The following is a 23,438-nucleotide window of genomic DNA, read 5'->3' as shown; positions in this document are numbered from 1 at the left end:
CGGCCTGGCCGCCTCATCCCGCCTCCCAGCCCGCGAGGGATGGGGCGCTGCCCGGCCGGGGCCTCGCCGTGATGGCCCCGGAGCCGAGGAGGCGCCTCGGGGGCTGCTTCAGACCCGGCAGCCGCATTTTGGGCCGCTGCTGGATTAAGTCGGTTTCGGGCCTGCCTTTTTTGTTCCCGGGTACGCCGTGCCTGCTCCGGGGGCTGTATTACACAGGCACACCTCGGGGTTGTGACTGAAGGATCCCCAGTACGAACGCTATTAACGGTACGGCTGTCGGCGGTTCTGCTGCCGAGTGGGCACGGCCGGGCTTATTCATCGTGTGTCGACTTTTGACTTCCTTTGACTCTTTGTTGCGTGACATTTTATAGCGTGTTGCTCCTCCAGCACGATAAAGGATGGTCGTTTTACACCTTTTGTCCGTCACTCCACCTTTTCATAATCTAGATCAGAATAAATTACGGTTTGCTTTGGGCAGCAGATAAGTAAATCTGTATAACAGTAGGTTGTAATATCGGAACTAGTTATGGAAGCTAGGTCTCCACGAACACACGGACCTGGAAATGATTCTTCTTGGCACGGACTCTGTCTGATGCCAAGGCCCTTCTATTTAAAAATGCACGCTTGTAACAGTGGCCACCAAAGCATGAAACAGGCAGCACTCTCTTTGTGCTGTGGATTCCGCAGCGATCGGGATGGGCTATTACATTACTTTGTCCCCTGTTATCAGTGTTGTGACCTCACAAGTCAGTAAAACTTGAGTCATCAAGCATTCCAATGTGATGCTGAGTTACACTAGCAAATCTGACCTGTATGAGAAACTTATCTTTCCTGGTTGTTTGCAGTAATCCCCAGGGATCAGAATATAAAATCACTTATGCACAGTTCTGTAGGCATAAGTATTTGTGCGGTAAGGCAAATCTGCACTGAAAAGGCACAGATAGGTCACTTAGGCTGAACAGGTACAGCTGAGATCTGTGCTGGAGCTATTACCGTAATAGTCCTGTTCTTTATTTCAGTATAAAGAATGGTTAGACGGCATTCCACTGCCGTGCCTGTACTAGCCCTTGCGTAGTTTCTGAAAGAGATTCAGGAAAGTGAACTTAAATTTTGACTGCAGTGTTAAGATTTAAGTTGGGTCAATAATTCAATTTCAGTGATCTTATACTAATCATGGGACACTGCCAGTTCTTTCCCATGGTCTCGTTACTTGGTCTGTTTTACCTCTTTTTGGTATATTTAATTCTCTATCTCATATACTTAAGGGAGAAGTATCCATCAGGCCTCTTGAGTTGGATGATGCTTATGAAAGTATAAATGAAAGCATGCTTTCACTTCAATATTGCTTCTGGTCAAAATAATCATTTTGATAATTACGTTTTGTGTTCTTGTTTTTTGGTATATGAAGGTGGGCCAGTTTGGCCTGTTCACTTATCTATGAGAGTTGTCAGTATTAAGAGCATGCTAGTTGCGAATTTCAGTCACACATTATATACACATTGTTGAAAACCTGTTGTACCAGTTTGACTGTAACAATTTGGGTTTTTTACTTACAGTGCACAACAGGGGAACAGGTGACCTGTTCATTTAACAAGGGTGGTCTTCTCACATAACCCACTGAAAACCCTGAGACACAAGTGGTGTGTTTCTTAATTTTTGAGCAACTTAGAATTCAAGTTCCAAGTTCTTTCTCAAGATTGGTGTGATGCCTTTCATTAATAGTGCACATCTGAGTATCTGTCAAATTATTCTTGGTTGCTACAGGATAAACTGGAAATGAAACCCATGAAATGAATAGAGATAAGCTAGACTTACCTGGATGTAATGGAGGGGAGGAACTGGCTGCCTTAGTTGCTTAAGAAACACAGTGTAAACAAAATAAGCTATGAGTCATGTTGCATGTTTGAGAGGGGTAGAAGAATTGTTGTAGTGCACTGAAACTTCTATATGCTCACTATTTTAGACTTAATGGTGGGCATGGTTTGAGCTAGAAAAGAGCATGGTTATATGTAACTGTTAATAACTAGACTTGTTTTAATAAGAGAGCCTCGGTAAGACTTTCCTCCAGCTTCTTTTCTGTCTTTACGTAGCTGATCTGCTTCCTGTACTTTCTTGCAGCTCGAAGCTGCCTTCTCCCACTTACTTTACTTCAAGGTCTAAAGTGATGTTGAATTCAGCAAAATGCCTTTTTACTACTTGGTAATGAAGTTAGATATTGAACCATCGTATTTATGTTTGGAGAGGCAGAAGTAGTCTTATAATTAATAATGAGTAAGGAAATGAGATGTGGAAATATTACACCATGTGACAAAGTGTTAGCTACCGAACTGCTCAGCCCTGCCAACGTAGTGGCACTATGGGGTGGGCAGACATGGGGATATCCTAAAGCAGAATAGGCTTTGGCGCCTCATGGCTGGGCCGGCGTCTCAGGCCTTGCACTATTGTTATGTTCTAGCTGCAGGTCTGGGTTAGGTTTCCAAAATACTCTTGCAGGGCTGGCTTCTGTTGCATGGGATGAAATCCACGTACATGGGAGCCTTGGTCACGGTACTTCTGGGGGGCACAGCTGCTTCCTGGGTATCTCATGGTAAGGGACCATGTGAGTGTTACTGTGTTTCACTGCAAAGTCAGTTGGTTCACGCTAAGTTGTCATCTTCACAGTGTTAGTACAATTAGTGTTTGTGCTACTAGTATTACTTTCCTCTTTTCTCTTGAAATATAATTCCTCCCTAGAAGGAATATGCATGTCTTTAAAAGATACAAAGCTGCTATTCGTTTGAATAATAGACTACTGGTATGCTCTTTTTATTTCACCTTTCATCAGTTGTCTTGGAAGTTTATTAATGTTTACTGTATGATGAGACACTTTTTTAGGTGAAGTAACATTGTAGATACGAGAATTGATATGAAACTGTGTGGTAAGCTTTGGAGGTAGGCTGCATGTCCCTCTAAGGAAGAATCATTTTTTCCCCATAGCAGGACATCATAGTGCAACGTGACAGAAGCTCCTGACTTGGTGTTCTACTTGACCTGCCTCCTGTCAGTATCTGACAGACAAAAGTAAACTAGTGGAAAATCCAAAATGTGTGCTGCTTAGAGGCTGCCAGGATGACTCCTGTTTTATATTGTAGTATATTACCAGCCAGGAATGGGTAACTTTGCAAAGCTTTACACAAGATTCCTGACATAATGCGTCAACATCTATGAAGCAGGAATTCAGTGTGGTGACAGTATCAAATGGCACTCTACAGGCACCATCAACAGCTATTGTACAGTCACTTTGATTAGTGGAGTTGTCCAGTAGAGACAAAATAGATGCTGGGATCAGATCTCAAATGATCTCATCCTGTGTCTTCAGAATGCCGTGAGTCTCTTAGGCGGGAGTACCATAAATGGTACGAGTGGTTATATGAAGTACTATTTTTGTTCACCCTTTCCTTCTGTTGCAATCAATCGTTACAGTGAACCTGTAGGAGGTGAACCCCGTACTTTGAGCTTCAGTTTGGGGTTGGAACAGCCAAGCATTCATATTCAGGTACTATTTATACATTGAGTCCTGGAGCTAGCAGTAGAAATATGTTATTGAAATGAATAACTACATTATGTACAGTATAATGATCTTATTTGGACTGACTCTGTCAGGTTTTGACATAAATCTTCAGCTACGTTAAGGCTCTTCTAGATGAAGAAACAGTGAGATGAGACTCCTGTGTGGTGGAAACAGGGCCCAACAAGACTAAATTCTCAGGAATCAGAATATGGTCTGTTTAGAGTAATTGACTGTGTTTATGAAAATTATAGTCCAACGAAGTCTAAAAATACTCAGAAGACTTGAAGTGTGTTGCTGCATTTAAACCAAATAAAATTCAGAATTCCATGGAGTGAGGCAGGCCCCTGTGCTGTGTTACAGTGCTGCATCGCAGTGCGAGAGGACAGGTGAGAACAGGGCCAGGTGTGTATTGTTTCCTTCTGTGCTTTTCTCTGCCCTCTAAAAACTACAGCTAGATAGTGCTTCAGAGCTTGAACTTATCATAGCTCTTAGTCCAGAAAGCACATACCTGTTTAGTGACTGAGCTAAATATACCTATGAATATTTCTCCACTGTTTTATTAAGATTTTTGTGCTTTTCTTAATTTTGGTAACTTCCTTTACATGACAGAATTAGAAGGCTAATAGACCAAGTTAACTGAAGCCTCTTCATTATGCTGTATCTTGGCTAGAAACATACAAAAAGCACTAGTTACTTTGGCAGCTTCCTAGAAGAAACATGCATTTTCGATCGCATGATATCTGCTCTAAGAAATTATTATCATATGTGATACGCAGATTCACAGTCTTATAAAGCACTTTCATGGCTGTGTGTCGTTCTTCATGGGAAATGAAGCTTTCCCTCACCTTAATAGTATGCCAAAACCTGGTATTATAGATTTAGAGTAGATAGGCATCTTCAACTTTTTACCAAAACAGATGTTGCATTGTGTGATTGTAGAAAACTGGAACCACTTAGTTCCTTTAAACTTTGCTTTTCATGTCGTAGTAGATGTCATGATTACGTCTGATTATGGTGACTTAATTGTGAGATACCACAAACACCTTCAGCAATATATGTGACTTCAGTTGTAAGCGAAAATGTAAGTCATTATTTCATTTCACTGTGTGCAACTTCAGAAGCTTTTAACTGATATGTGCTGGAGTCTCCAAGTCACCATATGAAAGAGCAGGATGAATATAAGGGTTTTTTTTCATAACACTTTTAACATCCAAGGAGATAAAATGATTTTTTTTTTTTAATACTAACTTGATAGTTAGTAGTAGATAGTATATTTCCTGAACAGTGACAGGGTACGGTGAATGTTTAATTCTTCCACTTGTTGCTGCAAAGTGCAAGAATATCAGGCACCAAATATGGGAACCCCCACCTCTGGAAGATCTCTTAACAGCGTGTTGAAATACTTTGCTAAATCCCCGTCTTGAGACAGCAGCATGTCCCAGGTAAACAAACAAAGTAAACTGGTAAATCTTTCAAGATGACTGTAAGGTGGGGATGCCTCTGTAGCAAAGGAGTCTTATTTAATGGAAAAATTCAGTCTACCAAGTATGTTCAAAGTAAAAAATACCAGTGTAACTTGCAAGGAATGATGAATGAAGATACAAGGGATAGTTTGCATCTCCCATTTATGCTGTTTCAGATTCTTGGAATCTAATTCATAGCTATGAGTTGAGAGAGTTTATCCAGGTCCTGAGGGAGCAGCTTTTGCAAGGCATATTGGAGAGCATACTCACGACTTGCATCTCTTCCTTTTTAGGCTCATTTTATAGAGATTCTGTTACCCGAAATGGACCAGTGAGGAGACCACTGGTAGTGCTTTCCTGTTGTAGGGAGAGCGGTGCTCGGGACAAAGAACAGGAAGGGGAAGCTCGGCAGCTGATAGTGGCATCTCTGCTACTGCCAAGGGTGCAAGTCTGCTGTGTTGGAGCGGGGGACTCCATTAATGTCTCTCTGTGGCAGGTTTAAAGGGCCTGCTCGGGTACTGTTTACGTGTCGGTAGTATCCTTTGGGAGGGAAGCGAATAAATATGAATGCAGCATTTGAACTAGGTGGGAGGTCTTTGGAGGCAGTGCAAACTACTGTTTTGCTCAAAATGCAGTGTTTTGTAGGATTTCTGGAGGTTAAGCAGCACTCTAGTTTCTTAGTGTATTATGTGGACTCGCTGGTTAGGGCATAATGCTGTGTGGACACATCCTCAGACCCTTTCCCTTTATGTTGCATTTATCTCCCAGCTGATGCAGTATGACAAGACTGACTTTAATAATATTTAGTACTGATTTTTGGGTTATCATTGTGTGCCATAAATTTGTGTAGTCTTGGCAGATATAGATAGGAAAATGACCACATCAGTTTTCAGTATTGTACGGTACATATCCAGTAAGAAAGAAGTGTTGCATTTGCTTGACCTCTGACTGAATTTGGCTTCCAATGAGATTACAGTCTAATGACTTAAAATTGTGGGATACGGAGCTATGGGAATGACTGTCACTAATTATTTTGGAGGTGAAGGAGGAAAGAATAGAAGAAGGGGAGAAGAGGAGAAGGGAATATCATGACTGTTTTTCATATAGTACCTCTGCTTTTAAAAGAAAATGTGAAATTTGTGAATGTCCAAAGACACGATGCTATTGTTACTGTGGTGCTGGTGTTTTTTTCTATGCAGCATTTGTAACTGTGCCCTTTGGAACTCTAGTCATAGATTGCAGAACAATGAATTGCTAATTGCATCAATTATGTATCTTTAAGTGTTATTTTTTATCTCGTGTCTTGTAGATAGCATGGTAGGAAGCCAGAAACACCCAGTAACTTCTTGATGGATCACTTCCTTTTAAATATTCTTTACATTATATTAATTTGCTGAAACAGCAAGCTAATGAACAGATGATTGGTAATCATTTGTATTGTGCAGCCCCACATTTCACGCACAATTCCGCTTTGTAAGCAGAATGTGAAGTCTTACTCACAATACACAAATAATGATGCTAGAGTAATATAAAAATAAAACTGAATTTCAAAGAAAAGTCTACATACAGTGTTGAGATTTCTAGCGTCTTGCATTCTCTGTCTTTACATTGTAGCTATGAATGCGTTACAGTTCATAACTTTGGCACAGAGTAATCTAATAATTCATCAGGCCACTTACAGGGTGTCAGGATTTTTAGGTGTATATAAAGCCTGTCTGTAACTTTTCTGATTTTTTTTTTTTTTTTTTTCCAACAGACCTGCTGGCTTACATTTCCACACCAAATACAGAGGTCTTCTGGAAGAGTAGGAATTCAACACTGCAACATGCTTTATATAGTTCAGAAATTTAAAAATAAAATTCTTCAGTGTTTCAGTCTACTTATGGCCTTTCACATTGGTGTTGCCTTACTGTGCAGGACTCTGAAAACAGCTGTATTAACAAAATATACACCAGAAGAAGAAAAAGAAAAGAAAAAGGCAGCAGTGTCATGACCAAATAGGTCAGCACAGGAACATTGTAGTCAGTATGTGTGAAGGCCTGTAGCATTAAAAGGAAAGATCATCGAAACCGTCTTCCTAATATCTATCAGTAATTAGCAATTCTTTATGTGGTCACCATTTCATTTTACCTAGTGAATTATCTTCATTGCTTGGGGTTAATGTTTTTAGACAATGAGAAAAGAAATGGCACACCTTGAAAAACAAACATTTTCCTCTTGGGGCTGGGCCTATATAAAGGTGAGGTGATCCCACAGTAAGTCTGTAACAAGAAATGGCAGGTTTTACGTGGCAGGCACACTGAGCATTGTTTCCCAGGACTAGACTGGCATCTAGTTTGGTTCCTGCTCTATTGTTGTAAGTATGCCTATTTTAAAATGCATCCAGTTCTCCATCAGAGAAGTTGGTGAACCAGGAAGTGGTACAGTGACAAGCATTATAACTATGCAAAATCTGGTAGTATATTAAATGCAGAACAGCAGAGTTGGGTTCCTTGTTGAACTGAAGCAAGGGTGATTGAATGTTGAAACAGGTTGCCTGGGGAGGCTGTGGCATCTCCATCCTAGGAGATGTCCAAGACTCAATTGGATGTAGTCCTGCGCAACCCGATCTAATTAGATCTAGTTAGATATGCTTTGAACCGGGATTGTGCTCGATGGCTTCTGGAGGTTCCTTCCAACCTGAACTATTATTTGTTGCTGTGATTAGGCAGTTCGTACCTGGGAGTCAGTCTGCCACAGAATCAAGTGTCTTCCTGCTGGCCATGCCCATGGAGTATATGACCCCCTACAGGGGAGTTTTGCCCTCCAAGTGGAAGGCAAGCTCCTTTCAACGTTCCTGTTTGTTCCACAAACTTGCAAATTACTGGTTTTAATCTGAAACTTTAACACCCACATAATTTGTACATTTCATAGACAGCAAGAGGCTTTTGTTTGTATGAACTTTTAGATTTGTAATGTGAGAAAAATGTGTGTGCCTGCTAAGGAAAAGCATACAGTTTTGTTCCCTGTCGCTTCTGTTCTACTGCACTTACAGTGACTGAGACTCTCTTCAAGTCTGGAAAATAACTGTAAAAACAAAAGCGAGGAATGGAGAATGGGTTTGTGCTTATCCTTTTCTAGTTGTTGCAATATAAAATCCGCTCATTTGGCAGATGAAATGAAAGGTGCCCCCCTTCACACACTCTAATCGCCAGCTCTCTAAACCTCCTAGGAATTTCCATTTTCTTTGGCTCACGTCATCCTCAGCAGTGGAGGTTTTGTAATTGGAATTTAGTTTAAGTTTTGTCATATCTGTGAGCCAAAACAACACTTCCCTTGTTCTATGGGGTTTTTTTTTGTGTGGTTCAGATAGCAGTAGGGAATAGTAACCGTTTGCGTTGATTAGAATTCACTCAAAGTGTGTGTATGACTGCCATGTAAATTACCTCTTCTCAGTAGCTTGTGGGAGTGTAGCAGGACACTTGGGTCCTGCGGTATGAGGTGCTGTGCGTGGTGTACAAGATGGGTTGAGATTACAGTGTCTTTGAGAGGGGAACTCTTTTCTGGCTAGAGTAATTTTTAAGGTGTTTTTTTTTTTATATGTTTGGGGTTTTTGGAATAGTTAATCTGTTAGCCTTTCTTAATTGCTTGTTAGAAGGTCATGGTCAGGAATGCATCCATAAACTTCAATAAATGTAAACTAATTTTTTTGTAATTGGAAATTCTGAACAGCCCTAACCATATTGGCAAGGGCATGAAACTGAATTGATAAGTATGTTTTTGTTGAGGGGTTATTAATAGGAATTACAATCAAGCTGGACTTACGAGTGTACTAAGAACACTTTCTAAGCTGATACTAAACACCTTTATCCGAGTGTGTGGTAACTTGAGTTGATTTTCTTGTGCATAACTTGCTGTATTATGAGAGGTAAATAATTTGCTTCTTATTTCACTGTGAAGTACCACATTGTCTTCCTCCATTCCATTGAGAAATCTATGATAATCTTACAATTTTTTTTTGTTTTTTGAGATTAAACACTAAATTATGTTTCTTTTAGTAGAGAGATAGAAAAGATAAAGGAGGCAACATAAATGTATTCGGATATCTTCAGTTTTTTTCAGATACCTGCAACAAACACACCAGAGTTTCCAACTTTCTTTATGTTTAGTTTCTGTAGGCTAGAACTTGTTGGAATTTGGTCTCCTGAGGACTTGTACTAATTATAGTGGAGTAAACAAAATGATTAAAACCAAATTTTGCAGATTGGAACAGCCATGCAAATCTTGTTGAGAGTTACTTTATTCAGAAACTACAGTCACGCAAGGCAGTCTGCTGCAAAATAGAAGGTATTTGGAAGAATTTTTGGCATATGCTTTATGTGTACCCTGAAGTGCTCTGAAACTTACTGCAAATTAATGAAGAGATTGTGCTGTCAGATTGGTCTCCTGTTCGCCTTGTATAAAGTGCTGCCCCGGTAGGATTGAGGGAAACCACAGGGACTGATGCCCAAACTAAGAGTTGAGGCATAATTTCCCCTTAAGTCATGTTCTAGAGCAGGGTTTTAGGGTGGATTTCCCTGCCTCTTCCTGTGCATCCTGCCAGAGGAGATGGCAGTGCTGTGGAAGCGTGAGAGCGGATGGAAAGCGGCGGTGTTGGTGTCCTGTGTGCCTTGCCTCTCCTTGCCCCTGCTGCTCTCTCTGCAGCCCTTTATGTGTGGAGCAGCCCTTGCTGTGGCATAAAGCCCAACCTAATAAATCCTGCAGAGCTTGTTAGCCTGGGCTTCACTCTTCTCAGGGCTTTGCCTTTGACGACAAGCTTCAGCAGTTACAGGTTGATGCTTGGGGAGGCTGCTGTAATTTCCCTTTTTCAAAAAGTATGTTTTTTCACACACAAAGATGGCAAAGTATTCTGGCCCTTTGTTGATGGAGAAGTGTATGCCTAGGCCGTATTTCAGACTTGTTTCCTGCAGTGCTGGCAATTGTATACCACACATTCAACTCGTGCTTAATTTTACATGTAGATGTTTCTTATCTGCAGGACAGTTACTAGGAAATGCATGCAAAAATGGAAGATAACTGTGCTTCTATTTGTTATAAGTCTGTTGTTTGTTTGTTTTAAATTTTTGCCAGGGCTTCAGTTAGAAGCAGCCCTGCCTTCTCAAACCCTCAGGGATGGAAGTGGTAGTTGGGCGAGACCTTTGTATTTTTTTTGGTCAGCAGTTAAAGAGTTAATTGCTGTTTGTATTTTTATCTTTATAATTCCTAATTAATAGAGCACTGGATTAAAGAGGATAGTTAAGACTCCATTTGCTTAATTTTACTGACATTAACAAATTTCATGTATAACCAGGAAAGTCACAGGATTAAAGTTGTTCTCTTTCATGATTTTGTCCTGTCCTCCACCACCTCCTCCACAAATTATTTGGTATCTGTAGGTGTAAATTGCCAGGTGATTGTAAGAAACCTTAAAATCTTTGAATGGGGAAGTTATGTAAATAATGTTTTCTTATATCTATCTTTGCTATTGAGTGTTTTCTCTCTGTGTGAAAATACTGCAAGTGTGTTCAATTCTGAAAACAAAGCATAGCTCTAAAATGTATGCTTAGGTGTTTTCCTGATTTGACTCCCAAAGTGACCAATATGATGCTTTTTCTTTAAAGCCAGGGCTGTGCTATGCTCCTGTTGCTTTGTGACCTTCTGTAATTTAGAGAAGTCAAATGTTGAATTTTCTCTCAACAGAAAATTTTTAAAGCTGGAGATACTAACCAGGATGGACAGCTCGATTTTGAAGAATTTATGCAGTATCTTAAAGACCATGAGAAGAAAATGAAACTGGCATTTAAGAGTCTGGACAAAAACAACGATGGTATGCCTTGATTTATTTTATTTGTTCAAGTGTTGTTTGAAGAAACTGTGCGTTAAAAGTTATCTTCATTTATATTCTTTGTCTAAACTTGACACAGAAGGTTATAAATGTGGAACCCCTACTTCTTTTCCTTAACAGGATCATAATTATAGTTTACTATATTGAAATAATAAATTATTATAGTCTTTATTCTTTTTATTGTCTTCCAGGTCTGTTGATCTGGGGCTTTTTGTTCCCCAGATGGAGAAACTATAAGGAAGTTTCGAAGTATCTATTAAGATAAAATAGTTTTTTTAACTCATTGGATATTTGCATTTCATTTGGTTGCACGATTTTAATGTACTTACCTTCGTTCAGTCCTTGTAGTAGACAACCAAAGTACATCATCTGTGTTTAAATTGGTTTTACATTATCTTTGCTATTATGTAGGTGTTACAGTGGAATTTAGTCAGTTCCGAGGTGCTAAGTTTATTAAGCTCCATGTTTTAAATATGTGTTATCTTTCTTTTAATGTTTCAAGGAAAAATTGAAGCATCAGAAGTTGTCCAGTCCCTCCAGATATTGGGTATAAACATTTCAGAAAAACAGGCAGAAAAGATCCTGCAAAGGTCAGGAATTATTATTTATGAGTGTTTTAAGCTTCTTTGTATGGTTAATTATTGTATTTTTATAATCCAGAGAACAAGGTAAATGAGATTATAACTTTGAAAGGTGTTGCCACCTTCAGCGCTGCCTTTCTGGCATTCTCACATATTCCATCTGTTCCTGGGTGGTGGTAAATATAGTCCCTATTTGAACGTCTGGTTTGGGGAGGAGAATGTTATCTCGTTTCACTGTAAACATTGTTGATAGAATTAAGCTTTATGTCATGTTTTTAAATGGAATATTTCAGATGCACTTGGGTGAGAAAAACATAGTATTAAAAGGCCACGGCAGATTCAGCCTTGAAGTCTTCATATGGAATTTACAGTCAGTTGTCACCGATGTGATGGCCAATATTTAAAATAAAATAAAAAAAAAAGGCAATAGAACCAAACCCCATCCCTGCTACTATTTCCTTATATAGTTCAATTTCTTTTCAGTATTGATGCTGATGGGACAATGACAGTAGACTGGAATGAGTGGAGAGATCATTTTATGTTTAATCCAGCTACAGACATTGAGGAAATAATTCGGTTTTGGAAACATTCCACTGTAAGTTCAATTTTTCTTTTAACTTAGTGCAGCTCTTAAGTTCATCTCTGCTGGGTTAATTGGCAATATTGAGTATAGCAGCTTTGCGGTTGTTATGTTTCAAGCATACTTGTACTTAAAATCGTTTGGTTTTCCTTTTCACTTTGTGCTCTCCCATTTACAAGCAGGATAGTGTGCTGTGAGTTTCTTCTGAACAAAGAACTTAATCTAAACTTTGCCAATAATTATCAGTAGTTCTTGGGAAGGAATCCTTTTCTTCATTTGGAGATATTCCACAGAAAGATAACCACTACGATATTAAGTCTTTTTCTTTTCACATTCCAGTACATTCTTATGTTCAGTGCTTTTTATGTGTTGAAACAAATTATAGAAACGTTTTAACTGTTTCTTATGTTGAAATTAGTTCAGTATTTGCACTTATATAGTAACATTATCATTATCATAAAATCACCAGTGTCATTAGTGATTGTCATGGTTTAGGCTGAATCGGCTGCTGGGTACTTGGGGCACCCCCAGATGGGACTGACAGATGCTCCCCCCCTACACATCTTCTAAGAGAGAGGCAGATGATTTTCTGTGCACATGTTCTCACATTCTCTTGAGCTATAGAATTTCATTTAAGAATGACAGAATATACAGCAATAGGCTATCCACCGTGCCAATAGATTTTATTTTTTTTTAAGTTACTATTGAGTGGAGCTCTTGCCACCTCAGTGACTAACTTTTAAGAACAAATAATAAGGTAAGTAAACTAATAGTAATCCTGTTTGCTAAATATCCTTCCTATAGATTATTGGAGTGATCCGTAGAGTTAGGTAAAGACAGATTTCTTTGAATATAGTGAGACCATTCATATCTTCTGGGATTAGTCAGCATTTCCATAACAAAAAACAGTTTATGAGATCTGAAAGCTTTGAGTGTTTCCCACTGTACAGCCTCAATTCAGAAATGCTTGCCAAAAAGCTTCCTGTTTGCTGAAGAGGACACTTAAAGCACTGCTATGAGATCAGATAGTCCTGGTCCCAGCTTACCTAGTGGAAAAAAAAACCCTTTGTTTTAATAAAATGCTTTATATTACTATTATTAAACATAAGTTCTATTTTTTTTTTTATTATGGAATGTCATTAGTTACCCCAAGAAACGATTTTAGAAGTCTCTTGTGATCTTCCAGTGTAGCAGTCAGCTGATGACCCAGTTATCACAGCAAGTAAAATACAGCTATACGGCAACACAGCTGGTGTTTCAGATAAGAGCAGATGTGAGACTTCACACGCCTGGCTGGTGTCGACAGCTCTTCCACTTCTGTTTTTATTGTAAGATTTTAATTGCTATCAGACTCTTCCAAGCAGATAGCTGCATTGGCATAGAATTATTATGAGTTGGTAGCTGTGGCCTTTCTGTTATAAACACCCTCAAATTTAGCTTTTTTTCTTAGTTGTCTTTAGGGCTTGGTAGACACAAGGTTTAAACCCTGATAGAGATGCATAATATCTCTAAGAACTTTGCATTTATATTTTGAGAGTTCTGATTGATCATTTGATGATTCCATGTAGTTGAGCAACTGATGACACCTAACTTGGAAACCACAAATGCCAGAAAGATGAAAGGTTTTTTTTCAATTAATCTATTCAATATCCAGAATAGTTGGTGCTTATCCTGTTTGTCCAGTGGGTATATCTATAATCTGCATCCTGCAATTCTTGTGTTCGAAATGACCAAGACAGTATTCAGTCTACTTAGCCAATAGGGAACGCAGCATAAATTAGGGACGTAGCGCCTACAATTAAAATCAACAGTAGTTTAAAAAAGAAGTTTATCAGTTAACATGCTTTCTGGTCAGTACTTATCAGTTATTAAAACATTCTTGCTTCTTTATAGGTTGAGTTTATGCATCTACAGTATATTTTTTACCCCTATTTCATGTTTTTAAATTACATATAGAGCAGAGACTAGTTTAAGTGATATGTGAGATTCCATAGTCTTATGTCTTGGACAGCTTTATCGCTAAAGCCTATAGTAATGTTCTTCTTTGATCAAATTGAATGGTATTACAAACATGCACCTCTTAATGAAATTTCAAACTTTTCAAACTTCAAACAAAGCTGAAAAGTCATTAATGTGTCTTTCAGTGTAACTGATGATAAGAAAATTCATAAAGTATTAGTCAAACTTGTTATTTGGTAGGATAATACACAGCAGTTACTAGAAATAGACTATTCCAATATATCAGCTGTAAAAATGCTACTTTAAAAAGTTGGGGGGGGGTAAGGGGAATGGGAAATCCCATATATGTGTGAATAAATTACCAGGAGAGAGAAATCTCTTGTTAGCATCCTTAGGAGATTACCAGACTAATCCCAGAAGGCTGTCTGGTGAAAGGTTAGCAACAACATATAAGCATTTGAGCTTTAGTGCTGACTGTAAAGGTCTGCTGATCATGACAGAATGTCTTTGTCTGGGACATGCTCAAGGCAGAAATTTATCATAATTTTTAATGATGATGGTGCAGTTTTTGAAATGGTGGGTCTGTGGTGTTGCTACTCAGTCTCTGTGTAGAAGTCTTTAAAAGTTGCTATTCATTGAATAGCAATAGCAATCCATAGCAAGTTAATTATAGGATGGAAATTAGAGATTTTTTTTTTTATTTTTAACTACTGTTTTATTTACATATTCTCAGGTGGTAGGTTAATTTGGTTTTAGAACTGTTGATAAAATTGAGATTATGGAATAAGAGAGTTATTTGCACATCTTTGCTTTGGATTCTAATAGGTGTTGGATATAGGAGATAGCTTGACTGTTCCAGATGAGTTCACGGAGGAAGAGAAAAAGACTGGACAGTGGTGGAAACAGCTGTTGGCAGGAGGAGTGGCTGGTGCTGTCTCTCGAACAGGTACAGCACCGTTAGATCGCCTTAAAGTGATGATGCAGGTAGGTGCAATGTTCGAGAACGTTTTAGTGTCCAGTGTATCATTTCAGTTTTTAGAGAATGGTTATGGAAAACTGATGGCCAAATACAATATCTAAGTTCTGGAGGTCTATTTATCTTTTGACAATTCCATATTTTGTGTTCATAAAAGTTGTCTTTTCCATAGCCGTATTGGCAAAAATGTAAACAAGATACTATTTTTCAATAATGGACATGGTTTTGCTAGTTGATATATTTAAACAATTTAATACTTAGCTGATGAGTTTTACAATGTAATCAGAGTAGTGTTCTTTACTGTGACTCTGGTTTATTTTAGGTTCATGGTTCAAAATCAAACAAAATGAATATAGCCAGTGGTTTTAAACAGATGTTGAAAGAAGGTGGTGTCCGATCCCTGTGGAGAGGAAATGGTGTCAATGTTGTGAAAATAGCTCCTGAAACAGCTATTAAGTTCTGGGCCTATGAACAGGTAGGTTGATAAATCAGGAAGAAAAATAATGGTAAATAAAATACTGTACAACTCTCACTGGTCATTATTTGCACTGTTGTATTATATAGGAGTTCTTATTGTGGTTGGAGATTTTGTCACAGTAATCTAGAGTGACTTTCAGATTTAAAATAGTCTATTTATTCTGTTAATAGAATACTTGGTATCAGGCAGATTTTGCTATCGTATTATAAGCAGTGTAAATAAACTAAATCTGTCATAGATTTTAAACTGTCTTCCAGTCTGCATAGCTTTGTGAGGAATACTGCATTAATACCTACTTTGTTGCTTCGAAGTGACAACGACCAAAAACTTAGCACATTATGCTAGTTGAACTTATACAGGATTCTTTTTAAGTCAAATATCATGGTGCTATGTAAGATGCCCTCATCCTGGATTTCAGAGTTATATTTACCTCTGAATCAGCTTTAAGTATCATGTTAAGGCCTAATCCTCCTTTGGAAAATGAACTCCAGTTCTGCTGTAGTGAAATGATCTTTATTTTTCCTCTGTGGGGCTTGCTAGTGCCTCAGGTAAGACTAAATGAACATATTGTGTATCTGTGTACAACTATGAAATAAAAGCAACAAAAAGTGAAGTAAACTTCAGGATATTTTAAGACTGAACAGCAGATTTTGATGCCATAGAGTAACTTTGAGCATATTCTTCCTTACTCTTGCTCTGCCTTTTGGGAGCTGATGGTGCATTCTTGCATGGTGGTGTCTTTATCTTGAGTGACGCAGTATGTGCAGCTCTCTAAGTGTCTCTGTTAACATCCTAGTTGATCGTTCATTCTTTGTTTGGAGAACTGGATCTGGAAGGGAGTCAGGTTCCTCTGTTATCTGGGGGCCATAGTGTGGGTACCCTTGTGTTGGCTGTTTGTAAAATATCTGACAGTACTGAGGTGGCTGAGGTGTTTAATGCAAAGGATTCTTGTGGGCTAGAATACTTACGGTATTCTTGAGAATCTCTATCCACAGAGTTGCAGTGAGCATAGCGCTAAATTTGTTAGGTTAGTAAATATAACTGTAAATACATGAAAAAGTAAGTACAGCTTAGAAAGACACTTTGTACTGTGCTCCTGCCTCATAGTAACTCTTGCCTCTCCTAAAAAGCATGTGATGTTTATTTTATGTGTTTTAACTATATAGTATAAGAAGATACTCACTAAGGATGATGGAAAGTTAGGCACCGTTGAAAGATTTGTATCTGGTTCTTTGGCTGGTGCAACAGCACAAACTTCCATTTATCCCATGGAGGTAAGTAACAGAGAATCTGCTTCTGCTGGAAACTCTGCCAAATGTCTGCTTCATTTCCAAAGTAAAACTCATTTTGCTCTTGAAAGTATTGTAGGAATTCCTCTGTATTCCTATACCCTAATTTATTTTTACTTTAGACTTCCTTTCAGAACTTCAGTACTAGGCATTTTAGAATATACTATGTTCTAATTGATGCTTGTCATTTTTCTATATAATTGGCTGTATCATATTTGCTAAAGCAATGTTTAAGTAAAACCTAGTTCAGGGAAAAAATAATTGAAGAACACGTTTAAAATTAAGTACATATTCAAGCTACTTTCTAAATTGGGCATAAATCTTTTTTCCCCACTTTGTGTGTTAGCAAGGAACATTCTTTTCTGTAGCAGAACTGATGAAGTTCTGTTGCATTGTGATTGGGAGCTGGGTCTGATTAGATCAGTGTGGAAGGTGAATATGACAGCTACAGTTGAGGCTGGGTGGATTCACTGCTCTTTCCTCTGTAGGACACATTTGTATGTGGCACTACATATGTTGCAATTTAACTAATATTAATATATTAACCACTCTAAGAGCTATTTTACATCCTAATTTTTTGAATAGAAGTAGGATGTATTTCCTTTACTGCTGCTTCCCCAGAAAGTTTATCTAGTTGTGTAAATACCTGGAATATATGTTGGGTCTGGGATTAAACCAATGCCAACGTCAAGATTTGGAAGTAATGGAAAATGTAACCTAAATACCGTTTTTCATAGGGAGGGGTGTCAGTAGGAATAGAACTTAGCTGTTCATTGCTGACAGTGATAATTTTTAAGTAGCATCCTTGCTGTTAGAACAGCTGAATCACAGCTAGCCTGAGTACAGAGCTGGGTTAAGTTATAGCATAACTAAAATGTTATGCAAGTCATCTGGATTACACTGATCAATGGAGACAGGCGAACTATTCGACAATAAGATGCTCTGATCTTCCTAACAAAGATATAATACTGTCCTCAAAGTGTTTTTTAGGGTGTTACTAAGTAAAAGAGAAAAGCCAAGTGCCAGGAAACTCTTGAGGAAGCTGCAGTCTTATGAGGCTTTAAAGTAGGCCAAATTTTTTGCTCAGGAAATTCCCTCTGCGGTTTCTTTTGGATACTGTTATTAATTTCTTTGTCCTAAGATGCTGTATAGACTTATTTGCATTAGTAATCAGATGCTGGTTTTCAGTAGTGAGAGGCAATCTTTGTATCCCTTAACTACCTCTCAAAGGGTTGTGCTTTTTGAAAGATTACTTTCTTAATATGCTTTGCTGTTCCCAGATCAGAAGTGTGATCTGCTAGTATGTTAATGCTTTCACTTGTTCTTTAGCTAATGCTTCTATTAAATATTGCCCACACTGTTGCCTTCAAGTTGATAAAAAAATCCGCCTGTTTTAATCAAGAAAAGAAAGGGAAAATGCAATTTAAAAAGGCTAATAATTTGTAGGCCAGTGTATGTTAGTATGTGTGTTACTCTGCAGTAATGATAAAACCTGAAGAAGCCTACTGCTAACAGAGCCTTCACAGTAGTCGTCACAAAGGATCTTTGAAGTACCAAAATGCAAAGCAGTTCCAGACAATCGAATAAGCAGAGATACGGTGTTTTCCTGTGTTTATAAAATACTTTAATAAATGGGTATGTAATTAAAGCTACTATTTTTTCCCCCTTTAGGTTTTAAAGACCAGATTGGCTGTGGGTAAAACAGGACAATATTCTGGGATGTTTGACTGTGCTAAGAAGATCTTAAAAAGAGAAGGTGTAAAGGCCTTCTACAAAGGCTATGTTCCTAATATTCTGGGTATAATTCCTTATGCTGGCATTGACCTTGCTGTTTATGAGGTGAGTTTAGATAACTGAATGCATGTAGCTTTCATTAGTTAATTTACAAGAAGGATAAATGTTCTTTAAAATGCCTGTATTATTAGTTAGATTTGTAATATGCTTGTAGTATTACAGTAAAATAGAGAAATGAGAATTTCGTCTAATCTTACTAGACTTTAATGTTTTTCTTTGTTTGCTCCTCCTGGAGGAGTGCCTGTGCCAGCGTGCCCTTACACGCAACAGTACCAAACAAGAAATCTACTCATAAGGCAGGATTATATACACCTTGGCAATACAGCATGCTTGCATAGTTAAATACGCTGTTGGACTGGAACATACCCATTCTATAGCAAATATGGGCATATTTGCTATAGATATTCATATTATGTTAACTATTCTGCATTTTTGATACTTAATACTTTTTTTTTTGGCCATTTTCTCTGATTTATAGTTTGATTATAGTAACCTGAATTCCTTTTGTGTCTGTGCCTGTCACCAGAATTCTTTGTGGCTGACACAGAGTTGTTCTGAGGAGTTTGAAATACTGCTCCATTTCCTTTCAAGAGGAGCCAGCATCTCTTATACACCTATTAGCAACAATTAAAATGTTTTATCTACCTTAGATTCTAGGTGTTGCTTCAAATTGTAACTCAGATGCACAGACTAATTTTTTTCTAGTCTAGACAAATCTTTTTGTGACACTGAAGTAGTAAACAGCAAAACTGCTTGAGCAAATGTTTTCAAAGCAGTATGAAAGTTCTTTTCTACAGTTTACATCCTTGCGTCTGCATGGGGTGACATGTACAGCTGTGTGAGCTTCTATCGCACCCTGTGCTGAATTGTGTTCCCCTCCTCCTCCCCCCAAAGTATTAACAAGTTTAGAACACGGGCAGTGTTCCTGCTGCCGGATCTTTTAAGGATTTCTCTTCTAGGCATTAACTACTGCAGCCTAGTTAATTCCTTACCCGTGTGCTTAAGTGACCTGTGCACTTGAAAAGTAACCGTGTAGGACTGGAGTAGTGAGATTGGTGCTTTTCAGGACTGAGCCCATAAGATTTCTTATGAATAAAGATGTATTTGTTTACTTTCTTGAATGCATATCTCTTGTCTTATCATTTAATTTTATATCTTGGCAGCTCTTAAAGAGTACATGGCTAGAACACTATGCATCAAGCTCTGCTAACCCAGGTGTTTTTGTATTGTTGGGATGCGGTACTGTTTCCAGCACATGCGGGCAGTTAGCCAGTTACCCTCTTGCTCTTATCAGAACACGCATGCAGGCTCAAGGTGAGTCCTGGTGTACTGAAAGTGTTTCTGTGTGGTCACATCAAAATTGTACCATTTGGGATAGCTGTAGCAGACTTGGGGATAAAAAAAACCCAACTTGGAAAACGAAGGACTGGAAAATTCTTCTTAATATTGGTCCCTTCTCCTTATTCCCCCAAAATGTTGTTCTTCATCATACTTAATTGAAATGTAACATTTCAGACACTAGCGCTCTGTGTGCTCTGAGAACCACGTTCCATACAAGACTACTGGACTTAGAGCTCCTGTCATGCTCTAGGAGCACTTTTCTGAAAGTTAGAATGTTTCCGAAATTTTAGAGGTAAAATGAAAAGGATTTGCATCATCCTGTGAAGGCAGACAGCACTGTTTACTCTGAAGGACATCTCATAAAGACAGTTTCATAGCGGAGATTTTTGCTTGATAGGTTTGTGCACAGACTTAAAGATAGGAGCCTAGATTTCCAAAGGAATGTAGGTGGATAATGCTTTTCAGTGGGATTTAGACACATGGATGTCTCTCAAATGTCTGGGATTAAAGAGATCTCTCTGTGAGGACTCAAGTTTTAATCAATGGCCCCAGAGGTGCTAGTAGGCTCATCACAGAGGTGTTTAATACTTGCTTAAGAATTTTAATATTATTAGGGCTGTTGTGTAACACATTATCTTTTTGTTCTAGCCTCAGTGGAAGGAGCTCAACAGCTAAACATGGTTGGTCTCTTTCAAAGAATTATTGCTACAGAGGGAATCCGAGGACTTTATAGGGGCATAGCCCCTAATTTTATGAAAGTGCTTCCAGCTGTCAGCATCAGCTATGTTGTATATGAAAAAATGAAGCAGAATTTGGGAATAGCGTGAAATGAAGGAAAAAGGTGAGATGCTTCTAATGTTGGAAACACCACAACAAAAATGATTTCTCAAGTAATCTGCTCTCACAATTAGAGACGGATCTTTGTGGAGAGATGCTGCAACTTCTGAAGTGGGAAGAAACTTTCTTAAATTCTAATTCACCATTTCTAAACAGATACCTATATTGCACTTTAAAATGTCACTGAGTTTAAAAAAAAAAATCAAGAAACTATCTTTAAATCAATAATATGTTTCTATTTTCTGGAAATCATGCATATTTTACTCATTGGCTTTTTTTTTTGTATTTGTCTTCTCTAAATGTGTATTTGGCTTGGATCAAACCAAAGGTAGGAGAAATTTGTACTGCCTTGATACTGAATATATGAAAGTGACTTTTTGTTTTGTCACGCTGCCTATACTCAAGCAATTCACAGGCAACATTTTGCACACCTAGAAGTAAGCACTTACTATTGTTATTTTTGGAGACTTAATGTTAAGTTTGTAAAAAATAGGATCACAGATACAGACAAGGATGGAGTAACACATTAAAACATAGCCCATCACCTTTATCTTCAGGCTAACCTTTTTTTTTTTGTATAAAGAACAAGAGCCTGAGAAACTTCTGTTCCGTGGTATGAGATGTACATGGTATTTTTGTAATACAATCAGTGATTTTCGTAACTTGCTTCACTGGACCTGCTTTTTATTGCACTTGTAAATGTTAGCACTATTAACCATTACAAGCTTTGGGTTACAGCTGTACGTTTTATAGGATCACAAGATACAGGAAGAGAAGAAGCTTGGTTACTTAGATCCATTCCATACAAGTGCAAGTTACTCTTTAAAAACAGGGTGGGGGATCCAGTAGTAAGCTGAGGGTGACTGTAACGCAGCCAATAGCAGACCTCATCATAGCTGCCTTGGGGAGAGAAATGCTTCTTATTTTGGACTCCCTGTTCTTTCCCGTACTCAGAGGGCTACAGTCCACTGTGTGCTTTTAGCCAACAGAGGATTTCATAATTATGTAAAGGTTTTACAGGTTTGTCATGCAAGATAAATCCTCTTTCCCTCAGTCTTCTGTGTGTGTGAAATTCAGTTAGCAACATACTGAAGCACTTTGTCCAAGTGACTAAATGGGACTACGGATCTGAGGTGGCCATCAGATCCATGTTAAAGAAGTGAGCAAAGCATGCACACGGAACTTGTTAGTGCTTGAGAAACAACTCCTCCTCAAGAAACAAAGCAGCACTTCCTCAATGTAGAAAGTAGGTATTTCCATGTACAAGTACTTCCAAAGTGACTTCCTTTTTTGTGGAGTGGGGTGGTGGTGCTGCTGCATTTCAGTTGCCTTCAGGCCTGAACGCTCAAGTAGAGTAACAATTATTGCCAAACTCATTTGTTACTCTTTCTGCAACATGTGGTGTCTTAATCTTTGTAAATTCGGGATTATATTTATACTTATCTTGACCTTCTGAAAGCAACTGCTCTTAGACCACTTCCTGAAATTGGATTACTGAAGGAAGAACTTTGTTCCTGTAAGGTCATTAAGGGTCTCTTTTTCTAATTCTTTTTATTTTATTTTTTTTTAACCAACAAATAAGCAAACAAACATGAATAACTGCCTGAGCCTCCCTTGTTCCACATACAGAAGACTATTTGGGCCATATTTTTCAAACAGCAATCAGGTGTAAATCTGTGTTCAGTGCTTCCATGGCTAGTGGTTATTCTCCATAAACTGATATATAACAACTCCATAAAATCTGTATTATAAAATATTGTTCTATCAGATTTCAGAAAATGGCAGCTTTATCTGTGTCTTTTGGCCTTCCCTTTAGGGAAACCTTGGACTTTGCACTTTTTTTAAAAAGCAAAAAGTCATTCTATCCAAATCATCCATATGTACAATGCCTTTCTGATCTGAATGTTTCTTGGTTTTGCCAACATTTTTATATCTTTGTGGGATGTGTGAGATCAGTTCCCGATCATTTTGTTTGACTGTGACCAATGAGCAAACATTATGTGTGTGTGTGTGATACGGAGATGACTTCAGCAGTGTCTATCTTCTAGACTTGCTCTATTTTGTTTATAGTGTGTAAGTGCCATTATGAGTTGAAAATTATGGTAATGATGTTTTCAAATGTTGAAAAGATTGGGTCTTTCAAATTTAATTTTTCATTATGTGCCTTTGTGATGACTGTGTTCAGTTGTGCATTCTTTGTCTCTTAAACATATGTTTACCTTTTTAGCTCTATAAAACTACCAGTTTCTAATAAATGTGTATTTCCTTACCTGGCTGGAGTGTACTGATGGTGGTTTTTTTTTCCCATGGCCTCATAGACAGATGACACTTCTTCATTGCACTATATGCATAATACTCAAAGTAAAAAGTGAAGGTAATTTATCTAAAAATAAGTTTGAGACTAGCCTACACTTTGCTGTTACATCAATATTTGAAAACCTAGTTTGACATTAGTCAATTGTCATCAAAAGTCTAGCAGTTTCATCGCTTAATGTTTAATATATTTTGCTTGTTGATTTTACAGTAGTACACCATGCTTTGCTTCTGTGTATGCTCCAAATCAGAACTCAAATAACGGCAAACATATTTGCTTGTGTTCTTAATGTTTATCTTGCTTTGATGTTAATCTTACTTGTTAGTAGGATCAGTATAAAATCTTTTCAAGGTAATTGACTTAATTTACTCTGTATGTGTAGCATGCTCAGTAGTCAGCTTTGACAACTCCTA

At 38.1% G+C, this 23,438-nt stretch overlaps 1 protein-coding gene across 1 annotated transcript; it reads left to right on the top strand.

The window, feature by feature from the left end:
• Positions 1-71: 71 nt before the first annotated feature.
• On the top strand, positions 72-20,943 carry SLC25A24 (solute carrier family 25 (mitochondrial carrier; phosphate carrier), member 24). Its single transcript, XM_009884920.1, has 11 exons — positions 72-180; positions 5,307-5,455; positions 10,723-10,858; positions 11,379-11,466; positions 11,941-12,052; positions 14,822-14,980; positions 15,295-15,447; positions 16,617-16,724; positions 18,411-18,578; positions 19,697-19,847; positions 20,523-20,943. Exons 1-11 carry the CDS (start codon positions 72-74, stop codon positions 20,699-20,701), a joined length of 1,512 nt encoding a protein of 503 aa, XP_009883222.1. The 3' UTR covers positions 20,702-20,943.
• Positions 20,944-23,438: the final 2,495 nt, after the last annotated feature.

Source organism: Charadrius vociferus, unplaced genomic scaffold, assembly GCF_000708025.1.
Source record: "Charadrius vociferus isolate BGI_N301 unplaced genomic scaffold, ASM70802v2 scaffold163, whole genome shotgun sequence".
NCBI lineage: Eukaryota > Metazoa > Chordata > Aves > Charadriiformes > Charadriidae > Charadrius > Charadrius vociferus.
Note: the sequence above shows the minus strand (reverse complement) of the source record. Positions and strands in the feature narration are given on the sequence as shown.